This window comes from Acinonyx jubatus, chromosome C1 (assembly GCF_027475565.1).
Source record: "Acinonyx jubatus isolate Ajub_Pintada_27869175 chromosome C1, VMU_Ajub_asm_v1.0, whole genome shotgun sequence".
NCBI classification, from domain to species: domain Eukaryota; kingdom Metazoa; phylum Chordata; class Mammalia; order Carnivora; family Felidae; genus Acinonyx; species Acinonyx jubatus.
Window position 1 is genome coordinate 41,069,264 of NC_069381.1, and position 18,770 is coordinate 41,088,033.

General features: G+C 33.6%; 1 protein-coding gene across 3 annotated transcripts in view; it reads right to left on the reverse strand.

The window, feature by feature from the left end:
- Positions 1-18,770, reverse strand: part of NRDC (nardilysin convertase) — a 105,077-nt gene that overhangs the window by 22,094 nt on the left and 64,213 nt on the right. For all 3 annotated transcript variants that reach the window (XR_003420181.2, XM_027059209.2, XM_027059208.2), the window contains 9 exons: positions 14,307-14,402; positions 12,961-13,083; positions 11,117-11,174; positions 9,119-9,192; positions 7,719-7,788; positions 4,997-5,074; positions 3,567-3,687; positions 3,432-3,490; positions 3,086-3,140 (listed from right to left, as the gene is read on the reverse strand). Coding sequence is in view for 2 of the 3 variants with exons in the window: in XM_027059209.2 (XP_026915010.1) it covers positions 3,086-3,140; positions 3,432-3,490; positions 3,567-3,687; positions 4,997-5,074; positions 7,719-7,788; positions 9,119-9,192; positions 11,117-11,174; positions 12,961-13,083; positions 14,307-14,402 (734 nt within the window). In the remaining variant the exon portion in view is untranslated. The remainder of the gene's footprint in view (positions 1-3,085; positions 3,141-3,431; positions 3,491-3,566; positions 3,688-4,996; positions 5,075-7,718; positions 7,789-9,118; positions 9,193-11,116; positions 11,175-12,960; positions 13,084-14,306; positions 14,403-18,770) is intronic.

Sequence of the window (18,770 nt, forward strand, 5' to 3'; positions counted from 1 at the left end):
GTTTTCAAGGTTCATCCATGTTGTAGCATGAATCAGTACCTCATTCCTTCTCACAGCTAACATTCCACAGTATACATATTCTACATTTTGTTTAACCATTCATTTGTTGATGGGCATTTGCGTGTTTCCACTTTGGGCCTATAATGAATATTGCTACTATAAACACTTGTGTACAAGCATTTGTGTGGACAGTTTTTCTATTCTCTTGTATATACCTAGGAATAGAACTGATGGTAGAGCTTATATGGTAACTCTGTGTAACTTTTTAAGGAAATGCCAAGCTGTTTCCCAAAGCAGCTGCACCACTTTACAATCCTACCAGCAATATATGAGGGTTCTAATTTCTCTACTTCTTCTCCAACACTTGTTATTGTCTGTCCTCTAATTTTTTTATCTACTTCTTACTGCCTTCCATTATTGTTACATTATTGCTGTTTTTCTGCCTGCAGAAAAGAACTTAAGCAGCTTTTTCTAATTCAAATTATTGATTTATAAGATATATTGAGTTCAAGTTCCTATGGAAAATAATTTTTTAGATTTCTTAATTAAATAAGACTGATGTGAATAGTTTGGAAAGGGAATTCCTATTTGCCTTTATTGATGAAAATCAGAAAGTCTAAAGAGGAGGCATTCCAACTTTGTTAAAAAAAATTTATAAAAGCCTTAAAAATAATTAAAATAATTAACTTGAGTTAGCAGTTCACACAGAGATATAGACCTTTCTGATATGTTCTCACTTTTCACTGATTAGGTTTAAAATTAAGATGTCTTGGGCACATGTTTTAAAATCAAGACAAGTATTCATGAATATTGTTAAAGGTAAAAAAAAAAAAATGAGCTACAAAATGGGGAGATTTCAGTAAAAGATATTCGAAATGTTTTGCTAAGAAGAAACTGGAGGGACAGAACAAAAGTGTCACTCACTCAACCAATGCTAAAAAGCTGATCCTCAAAAACGGAATGTGGGTATCACATATGGTTGTATTCTACAATTCTTGATCCCACTCCTTCCCTGCCATAGTTCTGACCCACATGTTGCCACCACAGCTGATAAGGACACGGCACAAAATCACTCCTGGTAAGGTAGGAGGCAGGTCTTGTGGAGTTCTATGCATATCAGTCCACTTATAGGGAAGAGTGTTTACAGAACACTCTAATGGCCAATATATGTGTCATAGCAGCCTTTCTGATTTCATAGAATAAGATTTTCTTTTTGGTTTTTTGGTTCTTGGTGGTGGTGGTGGTTGTTTTGTTTTGTTTTTGTTTTTTTTTTTTTGAGAGCATGCACGCAAGTGTGTAAGCACAAGTGGAGGAGGGGCAGAGAAAAAATCATAAGCAGGCTCCACGCTGGCACACAGGGCTCAATCTCATGATCATGAGATCATAACCCGAACCAAAATCAAGAATCAGACACTTAACTAACTGAGCCACCCAGGTGCCCTTAGAATAAGATTTCTATTTCGATTTCAATGATTCAAGTGCAAAGAGCAGGTTACACAGGAATCAACAGCAACGGGACGCTTACAGTTTTTGTGACCTTGTCACATATACCTAAATCTTCTTATAGTAAATATTCAGAGAATTGTCTCTGGTGATGATCCAAAAAGGCAGCTTCAAGATGCTCTGTGAAGCAGTTCTAAATCAGAGGCTTTTAATCCAGGGTCCACAGACATCTCCCACAAGATAGAACAGTGGACAAATTCAGTGGCATGTATGTGCACAAATTTGGGAAGAAATTACATATTTATCTTCACTAACCTCTAAATTAGCATTTTTATTCTATTATGAATATAGGCAACAGGTCACAGTTGTATTAGCAGCATCTATGACGAACCAATAAAAAATCACAATATAGTTGTAGATATCTCACACTGCTACTTAAAACTGAAATAACTGTTAGACCTACTGCTAGACCTTGTTGTTTAATATGTTAAGAAAGAGACACATTACTATTTTTTTTTACCGTTTTAAGTACTTTATACTTCAACAGTCGTTTGTAAACTGCTGTATTTTATTTTATGCACTTAAATACAATATTTTATGAATTGTATAATATTCAACAATATTGTTTCAATGTGATTTCCCAACTATGACAATATTAGTGAGGTTATGCAAGAGAATACATTTGTGTAGCAGATACATGCTAAAATAAAAAAAATTTAGATGTCAAGTACCATGGTATCTATAATTAAATCTCAAATGTTTTGGGAAAAAAGATACACATACACACATACATATATAAGGAAAAGAGACAGAAGAAAATATAGAAAACTATTCACAACTGGTGAACCTAGATGAGAGATAAACCAGTAACCAATGACAATTTTTCTGAGAGGTCAAAAATTTGAAGGGATGAAATATTATTCTAAGGAGAGGTCCACAGGATTCAACAGATTTCCAAAAGGATCCAATACACAAAAGGGTTTTAGAGAAATCCTGTTTTAAACTCCTTACCTTTCAGCCTTATATAATACCTTCCTTTCAAATACCCTACCCTACAGATACCCAGGATCATTTACTTTTTCGCAATATTCCGGAGTTCCTTACTTAATGTTTTCCTTGTTGCTTACAATGTATCCAAACTTTATCCATTTTTTAATGCTGAACTCAATTCAAATTTACCACATCCATGGAGCCTTCCCTGATTCTATTCCAATCAAGGCAAATGCTCTCCTTGCCCTGAAATCCTAAAGCATGCCATTTCTAATAGTACATATGGTAATTACTAGAGATTATCCTACAGAATTTCTTCATGTCTTCATAATATTAGAATTTCCCAAATATCAAGTACCATAGCAAGCTCTCTCTGTTATCAAAAGCATAGACAGATGGATGAGTACATATATAAAATGATTGTTGCACAACATGATCTATGTGAATCTGCCCACCTCTCACTGTTACACAATACACATAACTCAGAAACACAAAAGTTAATTTTCAGATAACCTCAAGGGCATCTTGGGACTCACATGACACAGAGTGGCAGAATTAAAACTCCAGTGACACTTCCAAAAAGAGGAATAATGTCCACACGAGTTTCAACTTGATCACAGAAAACATTCAAAAAGAATTTAACTTCCAGTACCTGTTCTTGGTAATGAAATTCATTATCCTCAATTTTCTGAATCTCTTCAAAAATTCTGTGAAAGAAGAAAATTATAAGTAGAAGATATATTTACATTTCTCATTCGAATCCTCAGCAAGAAAAGAGAAAAAACAGACTGGCCACATAAACGTAAACCCTTAACACTTCGTGTTCTCATGTAATATTCACAGGTAGAAGAAGCAGGATATGGAGCCAGTGAAGGAACTTAGGCAGGAAATGCCTAAAAAAACTATCTTGGTAGGACTAAAGCATGTCTATTTGTCAGTCTGAATGCTAAAACACACTAGGATTGATTCCTAGCCTAATTCTAGTATCTATATATTACCTTTTTTCTGGGCCTAGCTTCTGCAGCATTTTCAAATACTGGAAGACAGTATGAGCAACCTGAAAACAAAATATCTGATTATGCTTTTGCATAAAGTAATATCTATATTTTTTTAATTCCATTTTAATTATTTACCTCATAGAAATGTTCATAACCCTCATCAGTCAATGTAATAGAAATGCTGAACACTGAGTAAGTAGAATTTTGCTCAAATCCTGTCTCACCATTTCCACCAAATAGTGCAAGAGCCCAGCACCTATTGTTAGGAAAAAATGAATCCAATCAATATCTTGGGATTAATAGCCTACAAATACTTCAAATTAACAAAATAGGTAGGCTTTCTATATAAAATTTGGGAAGCTCAGTCTCTGAGGCAAATGTACTTTCCAAAGGTAAGTTTAAAAGTACAAATTTCTAAAGTACAAGGCGTCCCAAACAATTGCACTGCATGCAAGAATCACCAGAAGGAAATAACAGCCATATTTATTTGTTTAATGGAAACAAATATATATATTACAACATAGTAAAACAGGTTTATGAAGACATAGTTATTATTGTTGAAGAGAACAGTACAAAATATTAAAATTATGGTTGCTGGGAGGCATTTCATTCATCCCTCTCGAACCCATCTCCCAGAAGCAGCTTAAACACTTCAGATACATCTCTCCTTAGGATGTCAAGTGAGCCCTTTGACACTATCAGCTAACCTCTACAGGTTGTTTAAGAAAGAAGCAGTGAAACTGTATCTTTTCCTGACTAGAATAATCCTGAAAACCTAAAGTAAGAAAGGAGGAAGCCAGAATGAAGAATGTGAAATTCTAAAAAAGTTCAGTAATGTAGAGAGATTGAGCACATCTCAAAGCATTTTGCATTTATTATGTAAGTCATATATGTAACTATTATCATTATTCTTTTGTAATAACCCTGGCCTTTTAGCTTTCTTTGAATGTTCTGGTCCTATCAGTACTTTAAAGTACTTATTTATAATTCTCATCTTCCTTTCCATTCTTGAATTACTCTACAGAAAAATCAAACAAGGACGTACTTTAATTATTGGTCCTGATTTAAAGCTAGATTTCTGTGATTTGGCTAGGCAACTTAAGCAAATGCTTAAATGTATTAGGAAACATTCTGCTAACACAGCTGCACAGAATGTTTACAGTCCCACTATTTGTTATGCTTTCTCTGCCCAATGTAGTTTTAAAGTCCACCTTTTGGGTTAGGACAGTCTGGAGATCCATAGCATTTAAATAACCGATTTCTTTACTATTCAAATCTAAATTCCTGATTAGAGCTAACCTTCTATGTAACTCTGGAATCTATTTTTTTACGATTTTTTTAAATTTTGTGTACTACTTCCAACAAGGGCTAAAAGGTGGCTCCCAAGGAAATAAATATAATAGGACTATTAACATAACCTAGGTATGAAGTGACTATAATTAAGCATTAGATTTGATGCTAGGCTTTCTGGCAAATAAAGTCAAAAGAATGGGTTATAGAATGTTTACTGTCTATTATTTTTCAGACATTGGTATATTAAAAATACTTATTAATTAAATACTTGCTTTTTTCTAAGGTAAGAAAGAATGCTGCCTTTGCCTTCATGTCCAACCAGCCAAGAGATATAGTGAAGTGGTTTCACCCTTTAAAAAAAATATTAAGGTCAGAAACAAAAATAATTAAGGTATAAGCAACACCAGGAAATCTTATTTCAAAGGTTATGATATTTAAGAATATGATTATAAACTTATTATCACATAAATTCCACCACACATGAAATTATTATTCATTTGACAATAGCAGGATAAAAACAGAAAACATGGTAAAATTTAACTTCTTTATTTGAAATCACTGAATGAGTATAATCATTCCAAAATTAAGACTACTGCTTTTTCTCTTGGACACTCAAACTTCTTTTCATGGTAAAATCTTTCATTTTTGTTTCACCCAAAATGGAAACTACATACATTCCTTATCATTTTAGAACCTAATACAGATAATGAATCACTCAGTATCTGAAAAGCTTTCAGTATTGCATCAGGCTCTGTGGTAAAAATAAATGTGTTGCTTTATGGGTCAGATAATCTAGCATTTAGTTTTAGTTTTTCCTTTAAGTAAATGCATGATCCTGAACAAGAGACTTAACTTCATTGTATTTTTCTTTTTCTCTTCACTTGGCCAACTACTTACTCATAGAGTGTTCATGACAATGTAATATAAGTGCAAGAGGTATAAAAATGCTACATTATATAACAACATACTTTAAAATCTGAGTAGTTGTATATATATTATTTAAATTGTCTTTTCCCACTGACTTCTGCTATAATTTCATAAATGTATTTCCACCAAAACAAAAATATATAGAAAAATAAAGTTAGAAAATCTAAGAATTCTTAAATTTTAAAATTAGTTTACAGAATTATATTCAGTAAACTCTTAAAAACCAAGATATAATATAATGATCTCAACTACATTAAGCAATTCCCAAACCCCACATAAGATTGTTTAAAATATGAATTTGAATTACACCTATCCTAAGACTGATGTAAGGGAAGTACATTAGTTAAAGAATGAATTCAGTAGATTACACAGTATCTGCATCTCAACTAACGGTTTTGTATTTGTAACTCTGTAGGGATAAAATTTGCTTTTTTGTAAAAACAAAATGGGTCCCTCAAAAGGCTAATTGACGTAGAGATTTGAAAAGATTCATGATGAAAGGCACATTAAAACAGTCCACAAAAAATAGTAACTGGATGAAAACATATAGAAATTTTAACATTCTTTGGAAAAGACAATCATGAATGACTTTTTTTTCTACTTTTCAGTGATTTTCAGGATTTCTACAATGAATCTACCTTAGTAATCAATAAAAGGATAAATAAGCCTTTGTTAATTAGAAAACTAAGCATTACCCAAAAAAAGGAGGAATAGTATATACAGTATGATTTCATTTTCATAAAAAAAGGTATGTTTCGTATTCAGTTTTAATGTCTGAAAGATATATAAGAAACTATTAATGTTGGGCCTTTTAGGAAACAAAGAAATGGGGAAGCACAGCTTTACTTTTTACTAAATACTCTTTTGTCCTATTTTAATATTTTACAAGTATTATTTTTATAGTAAAAACTTTTAAATATGCATATAATAGGGGCGTGTAGGTGGCTGAGCCTGTTAAGTCTCCAACTCTTGATTTTGGCTCAAGTCAAGTTCTCACAGCCTGTGAGATCTCACGTCAGAATCCCCTACCTGGGATTGTCTCCCTCCCTCTCTGCCCCTGCCCTGCTCACACACACGTGTTCTCTTTCTCTCTCTCTCAAAATTAAATAATATGCACATAAGAATTTTAACACTTTTGGGCACAATCTACCATAACTACACAATCAATGTACACTGCTTTCTCCTGTATTATCCTTGCACCAAAAGCAAGTAGACAATACACATGTCCTCTACTTTCTCACTGTAAGTGAGAATGGTATCATTCTTGATGGGATGTTTGAATATTCTATCACATGTGAAAAAATTTTTTACTGAACTTAAGCAACATTACTTCTGCTTGTGTGTTTATTCTTATGGTTTGGTTTTGTTGGTTATGGTTTAAAAAAACACAAGGTAAACTTTTATCAGTTCATTAGCATTTGTTTTTAATCAGAAAAGTATTTGTAGGCATTGACTGATCTTTAAAAAACATCTTAGCTCAAGCTATACTGCTCAGTTGAAATGTTTTCCTAATCTGAATAAATCTTCCCTAACTCATTACCACCTCAAATGTGTAGGTCCTTAAGATTTCAGCTGTAGTCATATTCTAGGCTCAAAATTATTTAACTTTACTTTTAACAAGATCAAATTGAGGGGCGCCTGGGTGGCTCACTCGTTTAAGCATCTGATCGGGAACCTGCTTCAGATTCTGTGTCTCCCTCATTCTGTCCCTCTCTCTCTCAAAAATAAAACATTAAAAAAAAATCAAACTAAATGATCACCCCTGACAAATAAATCATAAGCTAATATATTTTTGTACTCAAAGTACTAAAGAAATTAATTACAAAAGTTAGCACTCGTACAAAGATACTTAATTTCAAAGACTCAGAAGAGGAAACCAGCTGTAAGAAAACTCTAGTTTTTATCCCAGAAGACATTAAAATATACAGCACAGTTTGAAAACTCTAGGAGTAGTGAAGTCCCAGTTTATCACATTACAGAACACTCAAATTTAAACCATTTAGTATTCTTTAAAAATATGACTCTCATTCAGTATGTACTAGAGTAAATTTGCCCTTCAACTCTTACCTGTAATGTTGCTGTTGAGGGGGAAGCGCCCATGTGATGGTCAGAGCATGAATTTTCCTGATTGGAACAACTAAACAAAAATATTTTTCAGAAAAGCAGATATAAGTGTCTTTCCATAATTTTTATTATGCTACATGATTTTTTACTGCAATATATTTCATCCTCCAATAAACAGGGGAAGGTTAAATACAATGCAATTATTATTTCAAGTTGCCAATTTTCCAATTTGAATAGCACAATTTTTGGAAATTTCTCTTCAATTTGGTTTCACAGGTGGAGAAAACATGGATAAAAAAACTACAACTGAAAATAAGTTGTCTCTGGGAAGAGTCAGCTTAGATAGAATGGAACAGAAGGCAGATAAAAGGTGTGACAAAAAGCCATTGATCAAAGAAAGGGAAGAGGAGAGAGACAGCTAATGGGGTGAAGGAGGAAGTGGAGGAAATACCTAAGCAATCAGGAAAAAAAGAAAAAAAACCTGCCATGTTAAAAAGATCAAAGAAAGAGAAAAGCTGAATTAAGAATATTTCTGGGGGCGTCTGGGTGGCTCAGTCGGTTGAGCGTCCGACTTCGGCTCAGGTCATGATCTCACAGTCCGTGGGTTCGAGCCCCGCGTCGGGCTCTGTGCTGACAGCTCGGAGCCTGGAGCCTGCTTCGGATTCTGTGTCCCTCTCTCTCTGCCCCTCCCCTGCTCATGCTCTCTCTCTCGCTCTCTCTCAAAAATAAACATTAAAAAAAAATTCAAAAAAAAAAAAAAAGAATATTTCTGCAATATTCACTATGGGCAAATTATTAAGTAAATTATAGCAGAGCTCACTGGGAAATTATTACCCATATTAAATGAAAAAAAGCAAGAGATAGAAGTGTACATATTTTATGATCTCGAGTATGTTAAAATATACCTATAGAAACTTTGTCAAAAGGAAATTTGGGAAAATGACTTCTCTACGTGGTAAACTTTAAGGGTGACTTTCCCCCCTATTTCTTTACACTTCATTTTTACTTTTATTTTTCTTCATTTAACAAAATTGTTTTTATAATTAAGATAAAAGGAAATAATTTGAAAGTCTTATCCATCCTGTATTTTTCTCTTTTTAAAGGTAATAAAGAGCAGAGCATAGATTAAATGAAATAGGAAAGAAGCAAAAACCAAAGAATAAAAAGAACAAGGAGAAAACAGGGACAAAGCATGAAACAGACTCAAGTAGCAGCAGGGTAGCAGACCAATCTGCTGCCAGTTACTGGCCTGTCACTAATTGGATCTCCTCTGTCCTTATACTTCCTTTCCAACCCAGCTATACTTTCTGTTATCATTTTCAAAGAAAATTGGCAGCCTCAATTATGTTTTAGAGAATGCGCTGAAGTTATTTCAAACAGTTTTAAACCTTTGGTTCACGAACCTCTATAAAGTTTGTTAAATGCTGGTGTGTCAAATGGATCCGTTAAATGGCCAAAGTTTGGTTTGGGTAACCCACTGAAAATAAAACACATACATTAAAATTTAATTGGCAAAAGCCTTTATAAGCAGTATCTTTAGGGATGCCTAACTGATAGGTATTTATAATTATAATCTATTCTATATACTCCTGGCTGAAAAGCATTCTAGGCATAAGCAAATAGATGGCAACAAAGCCACAAAATCCTGAACTGTCATGTCAACCTCAGTCCTAGTAATTCAAATGCCTTTAAAACTCATGGGAGACAGAAAACAATTGAAGGGGCCTCCCTGCCCAATATTTACTACCTCTATCAGCCCCATTCAACTTCAATTCTCCTCCTGTATAAAGCTACTTCAGAAAGAAAACATACTAGAGATATTTTTTTAATTCAACAAATATATATGAAATAATTATTAGGTATGAAGCACTGTATTAGGCATTGTGGTATTTAAAAGACATGGCCTTTCCTTCTGGAGGCTTCTCATGTGGTTGAAGATATTAACTATTTCTTCTAAAACATGGTCAATATGAATTATTATTAAATACCTAGAAGATTTTTTAGAACCAAAGTTATTAGTGAGTATTATTTAAGAGAATTTCTAAAAGTGCTTATCAGGGATTGACAGGACCTAATGAATCTCTCCAATTAATATACTTCTGATTTTACTGGCAAAGTTTCACAGTAAAACACATTTCAATCTGCCATTTAACATTTCCATAGCTCATACTCATTTCTTATCAAAACAACCAAAACCAAACAAAACAACCCTACAACTACGGCATGACTTTCATTATTTTTCCATACATAAAAGTACTGCTAATTATCAATGGAAATTTACATAAAGCCAAGTTAATAATAATCATTCAGCTGTTACTACAATATTCTAACATTTTCATAGTGAATTTTTCTTTCATAAACTTAAATTATGCCCTGGAATGAGGAACTGGAAGAAATCTAGCTTACTCACCTGATGCAAGAAAAAAACTTTTCATTTATTGTATTAAAATGCAAACTACTTACGAGTAGAAAAAAGGACTTAAGTACTTCAGAATTTATTTTTTATATTCTTTGTAACAAAAATGTAGCAATAAAACGTATTTTAAATAACTATTATTTTGAAGAATTTGAGGTAGATAAAAAGTAGTAGTTATTTCAACTGGAACTCTATATACAATTTCTAATAAAAGATAATTTGGTTCAAATATATGAAACAGACTTTTTAGCTTGTATGGAAAGTCAATCATCACCTCCAAGATTATTTATTTTATGGAGGAAAGCAATCCAAGTTCCAAACAACAGACTTAAAAATCAAACTTCCAGGAGCGCCTGGGTGGCTTAGTCAGTTAAGTGTCTGACTTTGGCTCAGGTCACGATCTCACGGCTGGTGAGTTCGAGCCCCACGTCAGGCTCTGTATTGATAGCTTAGAATCTGGAGCTTTGTTTGGATTCCGTGTCTCCCTCTCTCTCTGTCCCTTCCCTGCTTACGCTCTGTCTCTATCTCAAAAATAAATAAATACTAAAAAAAAAAAAAAAAAAAAAAAAACTTTCAGAACAAAATTTGTTCTGAGGCAGGGTATACAAGTGTATATATAGGCTGCCTCTCGATATAATACTTGCTTTCAAAACACAGTGTCAAACACTCTACACAGTAACAGAAAAACTCTGAATAACTGTAAAAGGAGAAAGAGCCATAAATTCTTCAGAATTATTACTTACTGTAAGATTGCAAGCTTATAAATTTTGAACTACAGACATTATGGAAACTTGGGCTCTCATCTTGGTTTCCCAATCAAAAAGCTATGTGATCTTGCTAAACCATTTTAGGTCTTAATCACCTGTTTAAAAAATAACACCCCCTCCCCAGGCAGGAGGGGTGGGGGGACCACCTCTAGGATTCATACAAGAAGATGCCTCTTTAATTCTTTAAAGCATATGGTTTATGAAAATTAATGTCTTACTTGTTTGGTATCTGAGAGAAGATTTCAGTCACCCACTTTTCCAAAGTATCCAGTGTTTCTTTGGGGAGGGCAGGTAGGAGACAGGGAAATACAATGTTGTTATTGAAGGAAGAAATGCAATTAGATTTAGGTATAAAATCTTTAGGTATAAAACAAAGGGATACTTTAATTTGGGCATTACTTGCCACTCCTTAACCAGTAATAAGTAGCAACAACAATAAAAACAATAGTTAAGAAAACCTTAAGACGCATAATTTTATTAGACTCCTGTATTTCTAGCTGGTAAAGTTAGAAAATGTACACAAGTTTTTGTTTTGTTTTGTTTTATAAAAAAAAGGAAAGTTTTTGTTTATCACTAGGCTACTGTGGAGAGCCAAGAGTAAAAATATCTCCATCCTCCTACTCCATTCTAAAACTTAATTCTTCTAGGAAGGTTTCTCCCAATTAATCCACACTATACTGATCATTCTTTCTCAGGATTTCATTAGTACTGTCAACATTCCATTTATTTTACATTAATTTATACTTGCTGAGGTTTTAATCTGTAAGTCTTCCTCTTAGGTTGCATATAATATGATTTCTATCTTCTTTTGATTCCTGTATTTCATACAAAATTCTTTTTAAAAGCAGATCTCGGTACAAAAAGAAACCTTTTTCCTTTATCCCACTGACTCATTACTATTACCGAATAGTATTTGTACTTCCACCAGACACAAGTTTCACTAATTTTCAAGAGATGCCCCATTATGTAAAACACAAGATACAAATTAGACTAATCAAGTTCTGAATTTATTCTATACTATATATATAGATATTCAACTCTTAAATGGATAAATGCTAAAGCTTAAAAAACAATTGAATTTAAATTGTATAAGGTTCTCTTATCAAATATCTAGGGTTTATTTTAGAAATTTGCAACAAGCATTAATAAAGGAAACAATACATAGTTGAAGAAAAATGCATGTTTGTGACGCACTTGGAAATGGGAATTAAAAACTGTAAATTATATACTGAATATGGAACTGCCTATTTTAACAAATGTTGTAAAAGGAATTTAGATACACGTCTGTAGTCTGAACAAAAGAATCTACCATTCTATAGCCATAGCTTTAGATTCAAATCAACTTTTAGTGGACTAATTTTGATCCTAAACGCAAAAATGTTTCATATTTAAGTGCCAGGTCAGCTTCAATTTCAATTTTGACAACGAAAGAACAAAATCTCATGAAAAGGAGAGTCATAGGGTGAGAAGATTACTTTTTCAAAATCAAATGTGCAAACTATAGTATATGTCAAAAAGAAGTTTGGCAACTTCCTGAAGTGTAAAGAAAACGAAAGCTACCATGATTTCTTTAACGATAAAAAGTTAACACAAATTGCTGAAGATAATGACAAAAGAAGGAAAAGAAGTACTGATCAGTATTTTACATTTTGCTATTATCACCATGATGGATTTCAATTAATCATGCCATTTTACTGGACCCTACGTAAAGATGAAAAGATAGACACCTTGCTCTGTCAGAGTTTACAGAGGCAGCAACTAAATGTGACCTAAAAGACCAATTCATGGCCTATTAGAACATCAGTAAGCTCATAGACCAGCCTAGAGATAAGACCTATGTCTATAAAAGAAAAAAACATTTGCCTGAGAATCAGATGATTTTGTGATTGCTAAGCTGTGCCACTTGCTATGTGACTTTTCCAAACCCTGACTTCCTTTAGGTCATATTAAGGTCAAGCACTAAAATAATTAATAATACCCTGCAACACTAATCAAGGCAAACAAATCCTAAGAAAGCACTACTTCAACATAATTCTAAGGGCCATAAAAGACAATATAGTACCTTTGGATTGAACCACTAAAGTCATGTAATGAGCAGAATAGTAACGCATCCAGAATTCTCTCAATCTAGCATGTGTATCAATATTATTCCTTTTTGGCTCATGTTTCAGTGTCTCAGCATTTCCTGTAAAAAAAAAAAGATGAAAAACATCACAGAAATAAGTAGTTTACTTTGAACCACACTAAAATTAAAATATTTTAAATATGTTTACTTTGTCAAAAGCCTCTATACCAAAAATGCATGCTCTGCTACTGATACATAACTAATGAACCTAAGTGACTCAAGAATATAGAATCAATGCATAACAATAATATCAATATAGGACAAAAATTCAAAAGAAACAATTCTGAAGTGTATTTTAACACATAAGGAATTAATCTCCAATTGGCAATACCTTAACAACAGTAATTGTCTTCAGCTTCTTCTCTTAATCATTAGTCTAGCATCCAATTCAGATTTTATCTCTGAATTATTTTAATAATATTCTACATAATCCTTAAAAATAAACCACATAAAGCAAGGCTGTCATATAAATTGCATATAACTGTACAAGATATACAGGGAAGCAGAACAGCCTTTGAATGAAGTACTATTTAGATCAACTCATCTCAGATTCTACCTTACGGTCAAAAGCATTAATATAAGGCTATAACTGAATTCTAACACTAAGAAAAAACCATTATAAAAAACATACCATTTAAACAGCTTACCATTTAAACAAAATTTGGTCACATTGCTGAATCTCTGTTGATAAAGGGAAATACCAGGTTGGGGTAGAGCACAGACTTTATAATCATATAAAAATAGAGGTTCAAATCTCACACCCAACACCGTGTGATTTAAGCAAATTAAATAACTTCCCTGAACCTGTTTCTTTATCTTTAAATGGATATGATAATGGGACCCAGCTCATAACAATGTTAACAATGATCAAATGAGGTAATTCATGTAGTGTTAGCAGAGTATCTGGCACTCAAAAAGCATTCACAAAACATTAAGTGCTATTCTTGATATACCTAATGTCAGAAAACCAAATACATGCATGCTCAACCACTTTCTATTTGAGAAGCTGCCTACCAATCCTAAAAGGTGCCCAGGTACTCTTTCAGTCTTCCATTCTTAATCAACTTTGCATATTCTCAATCTTCCTCAATTAGAAAATAATCTAATCCTGAAACCAAGATTGCACTGTATGTTAATTAAAATTTAAATTAAAAAAATAACACTTCTGCCAAAAGAAGAAGGAAGAGGAGGAGGAGGAGGAGGTGGAGAAGAAGGGAGAGGAGAGGGAAGAGGCGGAGGAGGGGGAGGGGAGAGAAAGAAGATGAAGGTATAAAGCATCTTACCCCAAAAAAATTTCCCCATAGGATGTCCAGGTCTAGCAAGGCTTCCAAACAACATTTCCTTTCTGTTTGCATCAGAAGGTCTTGCAAGTTGATATTCTGTCAGTTTTAAAGAAACACTTTTAATAAAATAAATTCAGTATTTGCTTTATTATTAGAAATTCAAGAAATGAACTGCACAGGACTGAAAGTAACGAAGTAACAAAAATTAATTTTATGAATTGTGTGTTATAAGACTGAAGTGGAGAACTCAATGACCCAGGTCAGGCTCTATGATTTAACACATTCTGTATCTTTAGGCAGTCAATGCACCTTCCTAGAGGTTTTCCTTTATTTTCAAATGAAACAAGATAGTTAATGATCTGAAGGTTTCAATTCTAGGATGCTATGTCCAAGAATTTACTGATAAAGTGCTTTAATAAGATGTTAAAGCAAATTTCTCATTACCTGGGAACTCTGTCATACATACTGTTTAAATTTCCTTTAAAACCAGCTGTTGTTCAGAACAATCACTTTGAAGTCAGAAATATCTTGTCTAGAATCCAATTCTGCCATTTACTACGCTGTACAACCTTGAGGATAGGATGTTACCTAACTTTCCTGATTCTATTTCTGCATCTATGAAATAGTTACTGGTACTTAGTTCATAGGCTTCTGATAAGAAATAAGACAAGATATATTCCTTCAACAATTACTCACTGAACATCTTCTATGAGGCAGGTAGTACTGAACCAGTTGCTAGAGGCAGAAATGTGAAGAAAAAAAAAAAAAAAATGGACCCAGTCCCTGCCCTCAAAGAGTTTACATTCTAGTAGAGGAGATAAACAATAACTAAAACAAACAGATTCTAGACATAATGTCAGTGGTAGGTGCTAGAAGAAAAATAAAACCGTGTAAGAGAATGGAAAGTGACAACAGGCCATAAAAGGCCTAAGGTGGTGACAAGTGAGCAAAATCCAAATAAAGTGAGAATGATGTCATAAGAAGTTTTGGGGAAGTTTTCCAGGTATCAAAATTATAAATTCAAAGGCTTTAAGACAAGAAATATTTTAATGAATTCAAAGGCAGCAAAGAGGCCAGTGGAGTAGTTTAATAATCATAAGAGCTTAGGGTCAGTAGAAATTACAGTTTGCTATGGGTAAGTGCTAAAATGCATAGAGTAATTTAAATATATATAAGGGCTGTCACTTAACCTAATTTTGTCTTATTTGTGTGTGAATTTATTTTGGGTAAGGGGGAGGCTCAGGAAGGCTTTCCACAGAATGACTCAAGCTGAGTATTGAGGGACAAACTAGGGTCTTCTAGGAAATAGGAACGGAAGGAGAAGTGGGAGTGTGTAAAACATTTTAAGGAGAAAAAACTTAGAAGGAGGTTATGGCACCTCTGAAAAACAGACACAGTTTTTGAAAAAAATTGGGGAAATGACTGATTCTGGAACTTTGAGTTAATTACTTCACTTCTGTAAGCCTGTTTCATTACATGTCAAATAAGGACAATGGGGATAACAATCACAATAATGCACATAAGTAGTGCTCAAACTGTCAGCTATTATCATTTATCATAGGAGTAATGGCAAGGCATTGCAGATGTTTAATAAGGAGAGTGACATGATCAGATTTGGACTTCAGTAAGTTCATTCTGGTTGTGAAAGTAGAGAATGGGTGGTAGGAAAGCAAAAGTAGAGACAAGAAAACTGATTAGGGGCCATCACTGTAATATTTGCTGAAGAGAGTAGAAAGTGGTGACAGTAGGGATAGGAAGAAACAAAAGTAAACATATTCAAAATACTTTAGTTATAAATCATAAAGTCTAAGTCAACAATGAGACAGCAATATATATATATACCTTCAACAAGTAAATAATAAAAAAAACTGTAGGGGCGCCTGGGTGGCGCAGTCGGTTAAGCGTCCGACTTCAGCCAGGTCACGATCTCACGGTCCGAGAGTTCGAGCCCTGCGTCAGGCTCTGGGCTGATGGCTCAGAGCCTGGAGCCTGTTTCCAATTCTGTGTCTCCCTCTCTCTCTGCCCCTCCCCTGTTCATGCTCTGTCTCTCTCTCTCCCAAAAATAAATAAACGTTGAAAAAAAAATTTTTTTAATAAATAAATAAATAAAACTGTAAAAAAAATATGAAGATATGGCTATAACATGAGAAAAACAATTCCTAAGTGTGGCAGATTGAATAATAGTTCCCAAAGATGTGCACATCCTAGTCTCTAAAACATGTGAATATGTTACCTTACATGGTAAAAGGAACTTGGTGGGTATAAATTAAATTAAGGATCCTGAGAAGGAGAAGTTATCCTGGATTATCTGGGTGGTCCCGATGTAATCATAAAGATCCTTATAAGAGAAAGGCAAGAGGATCAAAGTCAGAGAAAAGATCTAAGGACAGAAGCAGAGTTCAGAGAGGAGAGAAGATTCTACTCTGATGACTCTTAAGATAGAGAAAGGAGCCATAACCTAGGGATGTAGATGGTAACTAGAAAGTGGAAATGGATAGGAAACAGCTTCTCTCTTATGGCCTCCAAAAGGAATGCAGCCTTAATGAAATAATTTAGACTTCTGACCTCCAAACATTTAAGAAAACAAATTTGTGTTATTTTGAGACACCAAGTTTCTGGTCATTTGTTTCAGTAGCAAAAGGAAGCTAACAGACATGTAAACATATCCACAAAAAATTATCTATCCACAACAACTGATAAAAATAGAGTATAAATATCTGAACACTTAGAGAACACATTCTGCTACTTGGTTAGATTAAAAAGGTTTTGGACATATCCTCAGTCTCAATCACTAAGACATATTCTGTAGGAAATTACACATATTTATGTGAGAGCATGAACGATCACTAAAATAAAAAGCTAATCATTGAGAACATTTTTTTTTCTCTACAATCTTCTTTTAGGAATAAGCTAATCCCATTTTAAAACCTACCCTATAGACATTGACATGAGTTTGTTACCAAATGTATTCAAGAAAACTGTAAAACACTAAACACACCTATCTGCAATGGGTAAATAAATGCTTATAAATATAACTGTATAACCACTCCTTTGAAAGATTAGGCCCAAAACAGATTGCCAATGCAGGGCACAGTGATAAGAGTAATGAAGTTAGATCTACATAATAAATTAAAAACCCAGGAAAGAATCTTTTTTATAAGCAGGTAGAGAGGAATTTTTTTAAAAAAGTAAAATGAGAAGAGGAATCTGCCAGGAAAGTTGAATTTCCCTTCAACTCCTCTTACATGGAATGGGCCATCCAAGCAAGCAGGCAACTGAAAACATGCAAATGAGTTAAGAATGATAGAAGAAAGACTATCACAGCTGAATGAAGAAAACAACACCAGATTATTGAGCTTTCAAAACTCGTTAATGAATACTAAAGTTATTACACCAGTTACAACTTAACAGCAACCTCATCTCCCTGATCTCAAGTAAACCCTTCACACTTAGAAGGTTAAGTGACTAATGACATATATCTAGCTATCTGTATCAGGTCACAAATTGAACTAGGTCTCCTATCATCAAAACAAATAAATGAACAAAACAAAAACAAAAAAACAAAGCCTTTACCTTAAGTTAATTTTAAACCAAAACTACTTAGTACATGTGTATGTATGTACATATATCACATGTATATGTCCATATATATATTTCTGCATATTTCAAAATAAAATATATTCTAACTTAAACTTATAAAAACCAAATTAAAGATTGTGTAAACACCAACACTTCAACCCAATCTAGAAACTGTATGAAGAAAAATACTTCAAAGTACTTAAGACAGAAGGTGCTTTCTTCAAAAGTAACAAAGACTTTCAGAGTTTTCCTTGGTTATTTTGGTTTATCAACCACTCAACAAATACTTATCTGGGCTATGATAAAAGAGATAGTGTGGTAGGCAAATAACGAAAGTGAAGAAAATAAATCCTTGATTGTAAGGAGCTACAAGAGCTAAGAGGAATACAATTCCGTCCCACCCTCTTTTACAAATAAGTTGAGGGCCACAGTCAGTTAAATTTCTATAAGTAAAACAAAAATCTGCTGACGTCCAGGCAGACGGCTCTTTCTATCCATCTACAGTTTACTCCTCTTAATGAATGCAGTAAGTCATTATTACAACCCAACAATGAATTAAGACAAAGAAGAGAAACAAGAACAGAAATCTGCCTCTTAGGCTGTGGCGTGGCAAGCCTAACCTATATGAACAGAAAGTCCCCTCAAGTCTAGTATTATTTGTTTTCAATGCTAAAATAAGGCAAGCAGGGCCATTCTATGGTGGTGCTATTTACCAGTACTCTGTAATTAACGGTATTTATAGCATGGCTCTGTAATGAAGCCTCACCCTATATAAGTACAGTTTTTCCTTATGGTCTTCATTCTTTAAATCCTAAAGACAAGAAAAACTGTTAACAAAATTAAATGCATTTCCTATTCAGGGATTTAGTTTCTTTATTCATAAAT